Raw genomic sequence first — 17,960 nt, 5'->3', positions numbered from 1 at the left:
AAATGGTTCCAAGGACGATAAATCTTAATTACAAGGTGAAACTCGGGGTTATTCTTCTTGGAGCAGAAAAGATTGATTCAAGTTTAAGTTTATTTATTAGTGTCACAAATAGGCTTACCATTAACATTGCAATGAAGTTACTGTGACAATCCCCTAATCGCCACACTCTGGCACCTGTTTGGGTACACCGAGGGAGAATGTAACATGGTCAATGCACCTAACCAGCATGTCTTTCGGACTGTGGGAGGAAACTGGAGCATCCGGAAGAAACCCACGCAGACACAGGGAGAATGTGCAAGCTCTGCACAGACAGTGACCTAAGACCGGAATCGAATCCTAGTTCCTGGCGCTGTGAGACAGCAATGCTAACCACAGTGCCACCATGCTACCTATTTAATAGAGGCATGCAAGACGATGACATGTTTAGATAAGGTATGCAAAGTAAAGCTGTTCCCATTGGCAATACGGTACTAGAAGACACAGGTTTTGGGTGAGAGATACAAGGGGGATGTTTGGAAGATTTATTTTTTAAAACAGAGAATGGTAATGACCTGGCACTTGCTTCTATGATGATTGCTGCCTAGGAGGGTGGTAGTACCAGAAATGATTAATGATTTGAAAAGGAATTGAATGGCCGCTTGAGGGGGATAATTGTGCAGCACTACCAGGAAAGAAGAGGGAAATGGGACTGACTGGATTACTCTATAGAAAGCCAGCATGGATTTAAGGGGCTGAATAGCCTCCTTCTGTGCCGCAATGACTCGATGCCTCTGTGAGCCAGTGGATCCGGTAAAATGCGATGGCCGAAGTATTGCAAAAAATAAAGGCAACATTCATAGAGCACAAACAATGCACGAGACATTTAACATGTTAAGTTGCTGCTTATGAAGTTGCACACAAGATGTCAAGACCAGCTGTAGTGAGCAGGGGAATAGGGTTCGCCAGCAGAAGATATTTGGGCCATAGTGTGCAGATCGTCATTCAGTCCCAATTTTTAAATCTCGCATTCTGCCCTACTGTGTATATAATGCTTTGATTATATATTATTTAAAGATGAATAGCATAATTTATGCCAATTTGGGAGACAAGAGGCAACACGATGATTGGAGCATAGGGATTTTTCCGCAGTACAGGTTGAGGGGATGAGAGCGAGAAAACAGAGTGGCTACAGCACCACCACTGGGTTAAGATTGGACCTGCAGCATTACAAATGAGCATTTTTGAAACATAGAAAAAATATGAAGCAAAAATGTAACAGAAAGAAAGAAAGATTTTGTAGACAGAAAGTGTACACAGTTAATAACTGACTAGTCAATCTCACATGAGATAGAACACAAGGGATAAAGCATGGCCTTCAGGTTAAATGAGGTTAAGGGATGAAGAATAATTAGGCCAGGGCATGCAAATATAAACAGAATGGTTCAGTAGCATTTCTTATGTTCCATCAACTGCATGTCCTTGGAATAATTCAGAACGGACTATAAATACTGGCTTATCAGTGTCACCTGCATTAATATCTATTTTATAAGGTCATTCATGCTAAAATGCTTTTATTTCCATTATAAATTCTATGCCCACATTTGTAATTGGAAACTGCCACGGTACCACTGTAATTATACCTTCACATCAGTGGTGTGGCCGCGTCACCTCCATTTGCAGGAGATTGCAATTATAGTATGGTAAGTTTATGCTGCGGTTACCATTACAAATGTGGCCTTAAAACAGGCAGAAAAAAATGCAGATTGTTACAATCCTGTTAGGGACTGTTAATGTTTAAAGGAGAAATCCAAATCTCCAATAATTAACTGACAGAATTAGGCCAGACAATTTCACGCTTTTAAACTAATTAGGAAACAGACTTTCCTGAAGCTAAGAACTAAACAAAGTCTAACACTGTAGCTTACAAATACATATAATATGAACACAGTTTTACTTTTTGCTTTCTAACAATATTGAAGGTTCGTTTACTTTTCCAGAGGCAAACTCAAAGATATGCCTCAGTCCTCTGAAATTTACTTTATTTCTCCAGTGTTACAACTTTCTCCATGGTTCATGGGGATCCTTCCATTAGCTTTTGGATAGGTGGCCTTCTAACTTTCTTTAGACGTCACGACTATGGATTCTTCAGTTCCTTGTCCTTGCTTTGGACATACATAGACCGATTTTTCCAAAACTGCTCTCACAGCTCCTAACACAATAGTGCAAAAGACAAGGCTGATACATTTACAGCCATCCTTAACCAGGAATGCTGAATGGGTAATCTATCTCAGCCTCCTCCTGAGGTCCCCAGGATCACAGATGCCAGTCTTCAGTCACTATGATTCAATCCATGTTATATCCAAAAATGGCTGAAGGCTCTGGATACTGGACCTGACAACAACCGCGCAATAGTAGTGAAGATTTGTGCTCCAGAACTGACCACATCCCTAATCAACACAGGCATTTACCCGACAATATGGAAGATTGTCCAAGTGTCCACAACAAGCAGAAATTATCTAATCCAGCCAATTACCAACTCCGTCAGCCCCCTCTTGATCACCAGCAAAGCAACGGGAGATGAGTTTGACAGGATTATCAAGAGCCTCTTACATGGCAACACACTATTCATTGATGCTCAGCTTGCGTTCTGCCAGGGTCACTCAGCCTCCTCACCTCCTTACAGCCTTGGATAAAAGAGCTGAACTCAAGAGGTGAGGTGAGGGTGACTGTCCTTGACATCAGTGCAGCATTTGACCAAATGCAGCACCAAGGAATCCCAGCAAAATTGAAGTCAATGGAATCAGGAGACCTCTCCATTGGTTGGACTAGTACAAAGGAAAATGGTTATGGTTGTTGGAGGCCAATCATCTCAGTCTCAGGTCATTGCGACAGTGGTTCCTTAAGGTAGTGTACTAAGCCCAACCATCAGAAAGTGATCCAACAATGACCTTCCCTCCATTACAAGATCAGAAGTGGGGATGTTGGCTGACGATTGCACAATGTGCAGCTCCATTTGCAACTGATCAGATACTGAAGCAGTGTGTGTCCATATTCAGCAAGACCTGGACAACATTCACACTTGTGCTGATAAGTGGCAAATAACATTTGTGCCAGACAGATGCCAGGAATAACAATCTCCAACAATAGAGAACCTAATCACCATGGCTTGACATACAATGGCATTAATCATCACTGAATTCCCCCAGTATCAACATCCTGGGATTTACCATTAACCGGAGACTGAACTGGACCAGCTGTATAGATACTATGGCTAAAAGAGCAGGTCAGAGGTTAAAATTTCTCAGGGGAGTAACTCACCTCCTGACTTCCTATTGCCTGTTCACCATCTACAAGTGTTACAAGTCAGGTTGGATACTTCAAGGTGTTCTATGAAGCTCATCTGACCTGTAACATTTTATGTTGAATTTGGCTAGGATGAGCATGAGAGGCTTCACTTCAGGTGTGTCTCAACTGACCCATGAGGAACTTCTATCAAATACAAAGTTGAATTAAGAATATTGTTGACATGTATAGTAAGACAATTAGCAAGAACTTTTAACAATTACAAACAAGAAACACAACAACCACAATAATATATAACTCTTAAGGAAATATCTCTAACGTGTTCCAAACAAGTAGTCTCACAACACCACATTGAAGTCCAATAGGTTTATTTGGTAGCAGAAGCTTTTGGAGCGCTGACCCTTCATCAGGTGAGTCAACCTGATGGGACTCACCTGATGAAGGGGCAGTGCTCCGAAAGCTCGTGCTACCAAATAAACCTGTTGGACTTTAACCTGGTGTTGTGAGACTACTTACTGTGCTCACCCCAGTCCAACGCCGGCATCTCCACATCACGTGTTCCAAACAAAGCCAACACAAAACCCTCCAAATAAACACAATACAGCATAGGTTAATGCCCACTTGTTACAGGAATCCAACCGCCTGCTTTGAATGCTGAAAATCCCTTGTGAAGAAACTCAGAAAAGATTGTAGTTAAATCTGTTTCCCAAAATACAGCTTCTTAAAGGCAAAACCAAACAAAGAGGAAAAAAACAGGGAGAGAAAGAGACTGCTTCTTAGCTTGCTGCTAAACTGCTTCCCAAAATGAAACTGAAAGCCTTAAGGAAAAAACCTCTATCGCCTGGCTGCCACAAACGAAACTGAAAGCCCTATCACCTGAGGGCGACAGGTTAGCTCCATCCCGCAATGACATCGCTGAAGCTGTAAGCCGCATGATTTTTTAATAATAGCCTAAAAGGTACACTCACATGACACAAGGCACAAGTCAAAAGTGTGATGGAACACTCTTCGTTTGCCTAGATAAGTAAAGCTCCAACAACACTCAAGAAGCTCAACACCAGCTGGAACAAAACAGCCCAGTTGATTGGCATTGTTGTGTAGTCTGTGGCTGGGGGACGCAGAGATCAGTTTCATTCAGGAGGTCCACACAAGTTTTAATTAAAAACAGCAGGCAGGATTATTTTAGGTGTGCACTGTACAGCTTCTAATCCACCACTGCCAGCAGGCTATGGAGGCCCCGTTGATGTCACGGAATGATCACGTAAATGTCTTCTTAAAGGGGCCATGCCACACACAGTAATTCCCCGAATAAGCAAAAGACATCCTAGCCACAAACAACTGCTCACTCCATCATAAATGCAGTGCATACCACTTACAGGATGCACTGCAGCAATTCTCCGAGGCTCCTTTGTCAACAACATCCTAAACCCACAACCTCTATCACTTAAAAGGACAAGGGCAACAGACAGACAGGAAGAACTCTACCTGCAAATTCCCCTCCAACCTATACACCATCCTGATGTGGGACTATATCGCTCTTGTTTCTGTTGCTGAATCAAAATCCTGGAAGTTCTATGCTATCCTGTAGATGTACCTGCAGCAGATGGGCTGCAGCAGTTCAAATTCAGCTAACCACCACCTTGTCATCACCACCTTATCACCTTAGGGGCAGCATTGTGATTGGCACTGCTGCCTCACAGCGCCAGGGACCTGGATTTAATTCTGACCTTGGGTGACCGTCTAGGTCTCTTTTCAGGCTCTCCCAGAGTTTCCTCCGGGTGTACCAGTTTCCTCCCACAGTTGAAAGATGTGCAGATTAGGTGGATTGGCCATGCTAATTTGCCCCTTAGTGTCCAAAGATGTGTAGATTAGGTGAATTAACCATAGTTTGTGTGTGGGTTACGGGGATGGGGGTGGGAGGGGGGCTGTGGGCCAGGGTAAGATTCACTTTCAGAGAATTGGTGCAGAGTCAATGGGCCGAATGGCCTCCCTCTGTACTGTATGTATTCTATGGCACCATCAGGGAAATTAGGAATGGGCAACAAATGCTGGCATTGCCAGTGATGCCCACATCCCATGAAAGAATATTAAAAAACAGGAAGTCAAAACCAAAGGTACTTTTAAGTTAATTGTGTGTTATAGCATGGAAAGATAATAGAACCAATATGAGGAGTGGAAAGGAGGTTAGCAGGATTAACATGAAGGAGGGGTTGAGAGGATGGGGTGGATTTGCAAGGGGAGATGACGAGTGGTAGAGAAGAAGAGGGAGGGAAAGAAGAACCTGGGCAATGAAGGAGAGAAGAAATAGTGAAGAGTGATGTCACAGCAGAGAAAGTGAGGAGGAACCAGAGAGGTAAGAGGAAATAGTGAAGAGGAAGGACCTGGAGAGCTACGAGGAGCAGAGGGGATCATAATGGAGAAATCTGGCATTTCACAAATATAAAACTAGTTTTTCAGGGCCAGAGAGGTTGTTCATCATGAGTAATTAGAACCAATTACACAATTATAAATCAGGTACATCTCATTTCACAAAGGCATACATTTTTTAGGGAAGTTTCAAACTAAGATTAGAGCATAAAAAGTGCCATTTCCCAATAATTCAAGTGATTTGTAAAGATTTCCATCGGCAGGACTTCACAGTGCACCCTGTGGACGAATAGGAAACAGTAACAGCAACTTCTGTATTTCCAATTTAACTGTGCATGAATAGACAACTTAGACATCTTGCAACTCTTGCTTTATACAGATTCTACAGAATCCGATTGCTGAACCATCATGTGTCAGAATTTGGGTTGCCTACCTGCAGTCGACAAAAGGAAAGAATAAAATGGTCCTTTCGCTTTCTCATATCCTGAGTGGGAAATTTACATAGTAATACAATGTGGTTGATATTCATCTCGAAAGAAATCCATCCAGCAATAACCCAATTTCCATAATAATGAGTGCATTTTTACTATGCTCCTCCCTTAACAGAATAAATACAACTTCTCAGTATATGTCCAACATAAGAACATATAGCTCTTGCCCACAGGGAAGATTTTATGATTTAGCGCACTGAGAACACAGCTTTGTGCAACATGATGGTGCATCAACAATTTGACTGCCACTGTGAGAACTGCCAACTCATAATCTTCACAATCTTTTGCCCGTTATACTGAAAAATCTTACTCACACCGAATGGAATGTGCTAAGGCATGTTCACAACAACGTTCTGCTGTTGCACAAAGCTTTCCTCAAGTACATTAAACTTCTCTTATAGCTCTTCCATCCCCATCAACACCATTTGGGTCCAATCCACTCAACTTCAAACAAAAGAAAAACATGCTTCAGATTTATTTCCTGTTCTCTTTTGAGCCACGTTGGTATTGGAATGAGCTTGATTTGCCAGTTTTGCCCTTCTTCACTGTAGGGAATCACGTCTGTTATTGTTCTTATTTTCCTTCCACTGTGGTGAGGTTGAATCCAGGAACTTTCAGTGTGTGTGTGTGTCTGCCCATTTACTGATTGTACAATGAGCACATAAATTCAAACTAATTGGCATATATTCATCAGTATTTTACTTTCGGGATTTGAAAACAAGGATGAGAACCAAAGTGTCGATTAACTGGTTATCATTGCATATCAGCGAGCATAGGGGTGATGGGTGAACAAAACCTGGATGCAATAGGAGATGGGCAGCAGCAAAATTTTGGATGATCTCTGAGGATTGGAGACCAGTCAAGAATATGCTGGAATGGTCAAGTCTAGAGGTAACAGAGGCATGCAGTGAGGCCTTCAGCAGCAGATGGACTGAGTTGGACAGTGTTAGTATGGAGATAGGTGGTCTCAGTGACGAGGTGGTTGTGGTCAGACTCTTGTCATAGAGTCAAAAATGACACCATTGGTGCACACAATCTGGCTCAGCCTCAGGCACTAGTTAAAGAGAGGGACGGAGTCAGTGGCTAGGAAATGGAGTCTCCAAAATGGAGAGAGAGGAAATTATCTATAACGTTGAATTCTTCATTTTTGTTCTGAAAAGCTCATTTCAATTTAGTAAATTATAAACGATCAGCGCAGATGCTCTCGTAGTAGTCAAGTGGTCAAATTATTGTTGCATGATGTGACTCCATTATTTTTGAGGTAATGCAGTCTCCAAACTGGTTAGTTTCTCAAAGTATTCTATCCAATTCAAAATTTCAAGTTCCTAAAGCTTACACTAGAATACACAAGGTAATTGTATAGGCAGCATTGTAATTGTATTACACATGAAAGCATTTCACGAGAATATTTTCAGTCCATTCGTAACTTTTTAAGCAGCAGCGCCTGAAACTTTTTTAAGGGCCTATCTTCAATGCAAGCCCTACATTCATCTCATTAAAACTGTTATACAATTCTTTAACATCTCCAGCAGATTAGCAAAAAAAATTTTGAACTGCCTGACATCTGGAGTTCAGTCCTTTTACTTGATTGCTTGACCATCGGACTAATTTAAAATGCATGCCCTATAAGTCAATGTTTAAAATATAGCATGATGGCAAACTCAGACTGGCTATTGGGATACTCACAGTAAGAAGTCTCACGACACCAGGTTAGAGTCCAACAGGTTTATTTGGTAGCAAAAGCCACACAAGCTTTCGGAGGCTCCGAAAGCTTGTGTGGCTTTTGCTACCAAATAAACCTGTTGGACTTTAACTTGGTGTTGTTTAACTTCTTACTGTGTTTACCCCAGTCCAACGCCGGCATCTCCACATACTGGGATACTGTCAGACACATCAGATACACGGTGTGGAAATTAAATTTAAACCAGTGAACCCCAATTGGTGCAAACTAAAGAAAAAATTATTTAATCATCAAATACACAGATTTGCAGGTGTGTTAGTGAATGTGAAAAATTGGGACTTAAACATTCACAGCTTTCAACCAAAAGAAATTTGAAACATCTCTAAAACCGAACAGATGCACAAATCCTAGATCAGTATGTTGGTGAAGATGGATTAGCACCCCTTTCCAGATCACATGCCCCTTTTTGCCAAGTACGCGAGTTTGAACAAATGTCAGCACTCCATCATTTTGGAACAAACTCTAGAAGGATCAGCTGCTCCTTTTCCTCCTCCGCGTTTGGAAAGCATTTTCATACTCAAACTGCAAAATTTACCTACAATTCACCTCTTTTCTCTTCAAACTAACCATAATTGAACTTTGCTTTACCCGTGGCGATGTTTGCTGATTTGAAAACATGTGCCAATGTTGGAGCTAGGATGTGGGGGAACGATTCAGGATTGTATGACATTCAGCATTTCAGATTAAACTAGCAGAATACATCTTACACACTCATCATCACCTCAAAATTATTCCATTCCATGCCCGACGACAGGTTCATGGCTCGCTGTCATTTTGAGTGCTTACTTTGCAGCTGTTGTCAGCGGTGGTTTGCCATTGCCTTCCATTCCCAGGAGAAGGGCAAACAGGCTACTCCCAAGTTTATCTCAGCCAGAATAGAGATCAAACTGCACTGTATCTCCACTGTATTTCTGAACAATATACTTGCATTTAGCCAACTGAGCTGAGCAACTCCCCTTGAAATTAGATTATCTAATATTAAAGGTACGCTAAGCCAATGCACTTATCCAAGATGTCTGCCTCTGCTATTGTACGGCCTCTCTTGACCCCTTCACTGTCTCTACGTCATCAGACAGCTTGTTCAACATCCATATTAGATTAGCAAAAATTTCCATAAGATGATCAGCTATGCTGCCCACCACAAACTCCGTTCCCTAGCCATCATCTCAATTTCTCCACCCTGGCAATGTCTGACAATGCACCAGACTGTTCTCAACCTCAGTGTCATATATGACCCCAAGATGAGCTTCCAATCATTAAGGGTGTCTGTTTCTACCTCCATAATATCGCCCAAATCTGCACTTGCCTCAGCTCATCTGCTGCTGTAACCCTTGGCCATGCCTTTGCTACTTCTAGCCTTCACTCCTCTAATGTGCTCCAGACTAGTCTCCCACATTCTATCCTCCACAAATTGATATCACCCAAAACCCTGCTGTCCATGTGCTAACTCGCACTAAGTCCGATTTGCCTTTCACCCTTTTGCTTGCTGACCTGCATTGGCTTGTGGTTAAGCAACACCTTGATTGCCAAATTCTCATCTTTGCTTTTCAAAACCCTCGATTACCTCATCCCTCCTTTAACTCTATGGTCTCCTTCTGCAGGGAAGTCCATTGTCAACTTGTCCGACTACACACTTCAACCAGATGAAATCGAAGTTCTCAGCCGAGGGCTTAATTTTTGCCCCACCACCAAAATAGACCCCATCAGTCTCGCAGCAGACACAGAGGAATTCATCAGGCGAATGAGGCTGAGGGAGTTCTTCCACAAACCCCAAGAGGCCAACAACGAACACAATGAGACAGCCAATGAACTGGAACAGCCGACAGAGAGATCCGCAGTGCATCCGAAGAGGAAAGAGTCGAATTGGACTCCTCCGGAAGGCCGCTGCCCTCGACTTGACATGTATGCCCAAGCCGTCAGGAGGTGCGTCAACACCAAATTCATCAGCCGCACTCACAAGACAGCCCCGAACATCACCCAAGCACAACGTAACGCCATCCACGCTCTCAAGACCAACCGCAACATTGTCATCAAACCAGCAGACAAAGGAGGGGCCATCGTCATACTGAACAGAACGGATTACTGCAAAGAAGTGTACCGACAACTCAACAACGAGGAACACTACAGACAGTTACCTGCAGATCCGACCAAAGAACACACCCGTCAACTCAACACTCTGATCAAGACCTTTGATCCGGACCTTCAGAACACCCTCCGTGCTCTCATCCCACGTACTCCCCGCGTTGGAGATCTCTACTGCCTCCCGAAGATACACAAGGCAAACACACCCGGCCGTCCCATCGTATCGGGCAATGGGACCCTGTGCGAGAACCTCTCCGGCTATGTCGAGGGCATCCTGAAACCCATTGTACAAAGAACCCCCAGCTTTTGTCGCGACACGACGGACTTCCTACAGAAACTCGGCACACATGGAGCAGTTGAACCAGGAGCGCTCCTCGTCACAATGGATGTCTCAGCACTCTACACCAGCATCCCCCATGACGATGGCATTGCTGCAACGGCCTCAGTGCTCAGCGCCAACAACTGCCAGTTTCCAGATGCAATTTTACATCTCATCCGCTTCATCCTGGACCACAATATCTTCACCTTCAACAACCAGTTCTTCATCCAGACACACGGAACAGCCATGGGGACCAAATTTGCACCTCAATATGCCAACATCTTCATGCACAGGTTCGAACAAGACTTCTTCACCGCACGGGACCTTCAACCGGTGCTATACACTAGATACATCGATGACATTTTCTTCCTTTGGACTCATGGTGAACAATCACTGAAACAACTCTATGATGACATCAACAAGTTCCATCCCACCATCAGGCTCACCATAGACTACTCTCCGGAATCGGTTGCATTCTTGGACACGCGCATCTCCATTAAGGACGGTCACCTCAGCACCTCACTGTACCGCAAGCCCACGGATAACCTCACGATGCTCCACTTCTCCAGCTTCCACCCTAAACACGTTAAAGAAGCCATCCCCTACGGACAAGCCCTCCGTATACACAGGATCTGCTCGGATGAGGAGGATCGCAACAGACACCTCCAGACGCTGAAAGATGCCCTCATAAGAACAGGATATGGCGCTAGACTCATTGATCAACAGTTCCAACGCGCCACAGCGAAAAACCGCACCGACCTCCTCAGAAGACAAACACGGGACACAGTGGACAGAGTACCCTTCGTTGTCCAGTACTTCCCCGGAGCGGAGAAGCTACGGCATCTCCTCCGGAGCCTTCAACATGTCATTGATGAAGACGAACATCTCGCCAAGGCCATCCCCACACCCCCACTTCTTGCCTTCAAACAACCGCACAACCTCAAACAGACCATTGTCCGCAGCAAACTACCCAGCCTTCAGGAGAACAGTGACCAAGACACCACACAACCCTGCCACAGCAACCTCTGCAAGACGTGCCGGATCATCGACACAGATGCCATCATCTCACGTGAGAACACCATCCACCAGGTACACGGTACATACTCTTGCAACTCGGCCAACGTTGTCTACCTGATACGCTGCAAGAAAGGATGTCCCGAGGCATGGTACATTGGGGAAACTATGCAGACGCTGCGACAACGGATGAATGAACACCGCTCGACAATCACCAGGCAAGACTGTTCTCTTCCTGTTGGGGAGCACTTCAGCGGTCACGGGCATTCGGCCTCTGATATTCGGGTAAGCGTTCTCCAAGGCGGCCTTCGCGACACACGACAGCGCAGAGTCGCGGAGCAGAAACTGATAGCCAGGTTCCGCACACACAAGGACGGCCTCAACCGGGATATTGGGTTTATGTCACACTATTTCACATAAATATTTCTGCTTTTTTCCTCCTGAGTCTTTATCATGCGATCCTAGAATCAGAATTTATGTCACACTATTTGTAACTCCCACAGTTGCGTGGACCTGCAGAGTTTCACTGGCTGTCTTGTCTGGAGACAATACACATCTTTTTAGCCTGTCTTGATGCTCTCTCCACTCCCATTGTTTTGTTTCTTAAAGACTGGATTAGTTGTACGTATTCGCATTCCAACCATTATTCATGTAAATTGAGTCTGTGTCTTATAAGTTCTGTTTGTGAACAGAATTCCCACTCACCTGAAGAAGGGGCTCAGAGCCTCGAAAGCTTGTGTGGCTTCTGCTACCAAATAAACCTGTTGGACTTTAACCTGGTGTTGTTAAACTTCTTACTCCTTCAATCTCACAACCCTTCGTTATCCACTCTCCTGTAATTCTGGCTCTGAAGCAGGCCAGTTTTAATCCGTTCACCAATGGTGAGCCCCTGAGCTCTGGAATTCACTCCCTCAGTCTATCCACCTGGCTTTCCACCTGCCCTCATATCCATCTATGTAGCTCAGTCACATATTTTGCTTCATAAAACCCTTGAAACACCTTGGCACATTTTGTTACGTCAAAGGTGCAGTATAAATACAAGCTGTTGTTGCATGAACTCATTACAATTTGGTTAGCGCTTCCAATAAAATATTGGAGAGCACAAATTCAAACAACTATCAGGTCTGTCAATAGCTCAAGGCAATTGTAGGTTCTTAGCATGTTCTTCTTGAAGTTTGAAGGTTTTGAATATTTAGTACGATTGTTAAGTACTACTGCGATTAAGATAATCAAGATTTTGTGTACCTCTGTATTAAATAGCAGTTAGGCCTTGAGGTTGCACTTGCTGGAAGAACAGAAGGGGGATCTGATTGAGATCTCGAAGATTGGAGACTTGGACAACAAGATAGTACCTCACAGGTAATGGAGGCTGTTGAAACTGGGGAACACATCTGTAAATTGAGGAAGCTGGGAGTGAATTTGCACATCAGGAAGTTTTGTTTTATCCAGAGGATGAGGGACCATAGGATTTTCCAGAGGAGATCATGGAAACTGATTCTTGAAATCCTTTAATTAGGTGTTTAATGGATTCTGGAAAGCAAGACAATCACCCAAGATGGAAGATATCAAGAAATTATTCTGAAATAGAATTAATGGACCCAGGACCTCCTGGAGCTTGCCAATTCTACCCATGAGGGAACAGAGATTTGTTTTTCAAAATAAGCTCCTGAAATAGCTACAACTGATTTGGGGGGGTGGGGGCGGGGGTTGGTAAATAATGAACAAATCAATGAAAGTGTGGTCTTTAGAATCTTTGAATCAAACACAGACGGGAAAGGAAATTAAGAGGCAAGATTGGGTATAGTACCCAGAAAGATGATGAAAGCTAGAAAATACATGTAAGATATAAAGCTTTTACCTCCATTGAATGCAAGATTCACTGAAACAACATGTAACGGAATGGTCTGGGAAAATAAATCAATGGGATGTTTCATCTACTGAGTTTAAATGTTGTAACATAAACAAGGGAATATTTTAATAACGAGTAGAATAAAACATGGTGGAAATGCAGTTCTCTTTCTTGCCCTCCTCATTTACGCTTTTCCTGTATGTTTATGCTCATTTCCATCATCTTTCTCAGAGAGACACGATGATTCACCCATGTCATCAGACCCAAATGAAAAGCTTCTGTGCTACCTTTTCTGAAGCTGCACTAGATCTCGGCAGAGTGCAAGGAATCATTTTGAGATTCCTGGGCTAAAATATAAAGGAATCCTTATGATGCTTTCCCTCAAAAAAGGAAAATTAAGGAATGATTCTGGGGAGACGGTGGTACAGTGGTAATGTCATTGGAGTAGAAATCCAGAGCCAGGGTTCAAATCCCAACATGGCAGATGTGAAATTTGAATTCAATAAAATCTGGAATTAAAACATATCTGCTGATGACCATGAAACCATTGTTGACAGTTGTAAAAACCCATCTGGTTCACTGATGTCCTTTAGGGAAGGAAATCTGCATCCTTACCTTGTCTGGCCTACATGTGACTCCAGAGCCACAGCAATGTGGCTGACTCACAAAATGCCTTCTGAAATGGAGGGCAGTTAGGGATGGGCAACAGATGCCCAGTCAGCGATGCTCACAAAATGAATTTTAAAAAAACTCACCAACTTACTCATTGAAACTATTCGTTGACCTGAAATCCGATCTGCACTAACTTGCGACGACCTTCTCATGCAAATAAAGTACAATGAATACTAAGCCCTGACAATTCAATAAGTTGTCACTGCTCAGTGACAAAGCTCATTCTTTTCCTGCTTACGTGCTTATTCGGTTTGGACTGTCTATCAAAGACATGCTGTGCTAAATGGAAACCCATGGAAGACCAAGATTACAATCGCCAAATGTTGATACATAAAGCTATGGTGATGTTGCCACAGACTTGCAATCCTGTAGCAGGACCCAATGAAAAGCTTACAAGCAGTCTGAAAGAGCCGATTCCCTATCCTGTTGCCTATTACATTAAGAAGGCATCTTCAGCTGTCACAAAGATAAATCTGCCAAGTTTTACACATTAAGACGCATCCTTCCAAGGACTGACAGATGAGCGATGACTCCTGATGGAACGCTTACTTGTCGAGTAAATGACAATATTCACTGGAGACTCTATCAAGATATTGTCACATTCCTAATGATTTTCCAGCAGTTACATTAACTAGGCCATTGCATACATTCAGAAATGTTTTTCACATAGTCCCTATTCACAGGCATCTCTTGGCCCCTTCAATAATAACTGTAATGGAAAAGAGATAATGCAAACCTGTTCCACACATTGAAGATTTGAAAGCAAATTTGTTTTATTCTGAATTCAGGTAACAGCAGGGACATATTTGCTCTCCTGTATCTCTGCAACTCCGAGAAGAAAGTTGAACTTTCCAGTAATATCAATGAGCATATGCAAGTGCCCATACGAGAGTACTTTTAGAGATGTTCGAGGTGAAGAAACACCTTAAACGCAGTCAAATTTAGCAGCATAAGTTGATTATGGGGAGTGCAAACCACCAACTGTATCGAACTACACAAAACTAGATCAGAAATGGAACGAATAGATATGCATATGACCAATGTGAAAGACAAGACACACAGATGACAGCTCAACTGAATAAAGTGGTTACAATCAATAGACCTCAGTCTGAAGAAGCTTGCGAACATTCTACTCAGTAACACGTGCCGCAACATATCTACCGGTACGGTGGAATAGTGGTTAGCACTGCTGCCTCACAGTGCCAGGGACCCGGATTCAATTCCCAGCTTGGATCACTGTCTGTGTGGAAGCTGCACATTTCTCCCTGTGTCTGCGTGGGTTTCCTCCTGGTGCTCCGGTTTCCTCCCACAGTTCAAAGATATGCGGGGTTAGGTGGATTGCCCGTTAGTGTCAGGGAGATTAGCAGTGTAAATATGTGGGGCTACGGGGATGGGGCCTGGGTGGGATTGCGCTCGGCGCAGACTCGATGGGCCGAATGGCCTCCTTCTCCACTGTAGAGATTCTATGATTCTACCGAATGCACCAATTATTGAAAACTAATACTTGCAAAAATAATCATAACAATTTAACAAACGGACATTTGTGGAGGGGTCTTTGTACAGCTATTGCTTTGCCTCTACGAACATTTTGAATAATGCTGAGAAAAAAAACAGCTTTAGGTTCCATTGATGAACCAAAAAAATGCAACTTTATGTTTACTTATAAACTGGAATCAACAATAAAAAAAACTTGTAGGTTTGATGAACTGTACTGAATGTAACATTCTTACAGATAAAATGGAACCTAAAAAATTGTTAAAATTAACCAATTAAGTGATTAACAAAAACATGAGGTGCAGCTTTTGGACATTATATTTCATTCGAACAACAGTCAGTACTCCATGCTTTTTAAGATAGAATACTGAAGAATATTGATCCCGACTTGCTAAAAGAATTGTCCAAAAAAAAAATCAACTCATCAAATTTATACTGGCGATACAGAACTGTAAAGATTTTACAATTAAATTTAAAACATAAGCAAGTTTGCTACCTTTTCTTATGCACTTTATAAGTTGTTATACACAAAAATAAGACATTTACCAAACGGCTGAAAAGGTTTTACAAGCTCACAGATCAGCCAGTTCCCTTAATTGATTAAATCAGTCCAGTGTCACTCCTTCAGGTAACTCGACCATCACAGGGGCATAATCGTCAGGTTCTTCATCAAAATCCCACTTGAACTTTTTGGTTAAATGAGCTTTAAATTTTTCCACCCGCTTCTGCAGAGCTTTGTCCACACCTGGGCCACAGGTGTAAGAGAAGAACTCCTAGAGTTTAACACACAAAAAAACAAACTTAAGAGACACAATACAGAGGAAGAGATACAATAGAGGAATAATTCAAAATCTAAGTTTGTCTTTAAAACAAAGTTCAAAGTCTAATTAGCAGGATCACGGCAAACATTTTTAATCTCAGAATCTTTGGACTTTTACACTTCTGATTAACAAACTTTCCCTAAAACGGTACAGAGCAAATATTTTATCCAAGTTGTATTCCCCCTCAAGTGGTAATGCTGAGTGGTGAAGCTCTTTCCATGACCCCAAATAACTCAATTCATCACGTGACACACAAATCAACTTCAACTCATTCACATCTATTCATTGCTGCCCTCACTTCAAACATGCTGGGTTAATATAGGATGAAGAAATAGATCTGGTCAGATTCAGAATATTGCAAACAGAAATCTAAGAGAACAGGAGGCAGCCAGTCAGTCCATCATGCCTGTGATGGTTCTTTAAAAGGGCAGTTCTGCTTGGTCCCACAAAAGACCCTCATACTCAAATGCCAATCTAGCACCCTTTTAAAATAATTTTGGAAATCAGTTTCCACCACCTCATCAGGTAGTGTTCCAGATCCCAACAACTCAACAGCTAAAAAACTAATAGATTAAAACATCTTATGCGTTAACATTATGTTTTGAGATGCTTCTCTGTCAATAATGGTATCCAACTGGGCGGCACGGTGGCACAGTGGTTAGCACTGCTGCCTCACAGCTCCAGGGATCCGGGTTCAATTCTCTGGCTTGGGTCAGTGTCTGTGCGGAGTCTGCACGTTCCCCCAGTGTCTACGTGGGTTTTCTCCGGGTGCTCCGGTTTCCTCCCACAGTCTGAAAAACATGCTGGGTAGGTGCATTGGCCGTGCTAAATTCTCCCTCAGTGTACCCGAACAGGTGCTGGAGTGTGGTGACTAGGGGATTTTCACAGTAACTTCATTGCAGAGGTAATATAAGCCTATTTGTGACGAATAAATAAATAGTAAACTGCCTATCTGAACATTTAGAATGGCAACGCTATGAAAACATGTCTCCCAATATTTGTAGTTGCATGTTCAGACCAGCAGGAGGTGCTAAAATGCATTTCTAAAGTCTCTCCAAACTCAAGTCACCAACTTGCAAATAAGGTTCATTCACTGACCCTGGGAAATTTCATGAGAAATTTATCAGAACCAAAGCAAAAGGGAGGGAGAGAAAGAGTTACAGGAAAGAAAGAAAAACACAAATGAAGCTTTATACAAAGTGGAACCCCCTAAACAGTTAATGCAACGTGGATAACTTTAAATCCTTATTTCTGTACCACAAAATTCAGCTGCAAAACAGTAGTGCTGTTTAAAAATCACAACTATTTAAACAGAACATAACTGTGTTAAGCATATAGTTTCATTTATAGCATGTTTGCATGGTTCAAAATAGTGTTTAACCAGGACATTTTGACCATATTAATTTTGTAAATCGGTCAGCATGTACTCTTGTAATCTGCGAACGGTGCCAAAAATAGACCACAGTAAGGAAAAAAATTGATGAAGGTTGGTTGAAAGTCTACTGTTAATCCTTCATATGCAAGAGGATATTATTAAGAAAAAACAGCACCCAATGTATAAAAAGAGAGATACATAGATAAGCATGGAACACTAGGTCACTAAATCTGATTCCAGTTGAGGTAAAATATTTAGGAAAATATTTTAATGGAAGAAATAATGAAACACAAGTAGAAATGGACTAAGAGAAATACAGCATAGGTTTATGAGAGGGAGGAACTGTCTCACAACTGAATCCATTAAGACATACTTGGGGGAATTCAGTTTCTGTTTTGATGTGTACATATAGAATCCTACAGTGCGGAAGGAGGCCATTCGGCCCATCGAGTC

At 42.5% G+C, this 17,960-nt stretch overlaps 1 protein-coding gene across 8 annotated transcripts in view; it reads right to left on the bottom strand.

Moving 5' to 3' along the window:
- Positions 1-14,567: 14,567 nt before the first annotated feature.
- Positions 14,568-17,960, bottom strand: part of aar2 (AAR2 splicing factor) — a 65,673-nt gene continuing 62,280 nt past the window's right edge. For all 8 annotated transcript variants that reach the window (XM_078236682.1, XM_078236681.1, XM_078236677.1 and 5 more), the window contains one exon: positions 14,568-16,084. In XM_078236682.1, the coding sequence (XP_078092808.1) occupies positions 15,917-16,084 (168 nt within the window). In that variant the 3' untranslated portion in view covers positions 14,568-15,916. The remainder of the gene's footprint in view (positions 16,085-17,960) is intronic.

This window comes from Mustelus asterias, chromosome 20, assembly GCF_964213995.1.
Source record: "Mustelus asterias chromosome 20, sMusAst1.hap1.1, whole genome shotgun sequence".
Lineage (NCBI taxonomy): Eukaryota > Metazoa > Chordata > Chondrichthyes > Carcharhiniformes > Triakidae > Mustelus > Mustelus asterias.
The sequence above is the reverse complement of the archived record's forward strand: the minus strand, read 5'-3'. Positions and strand labels throughout refer to the sequence as shown.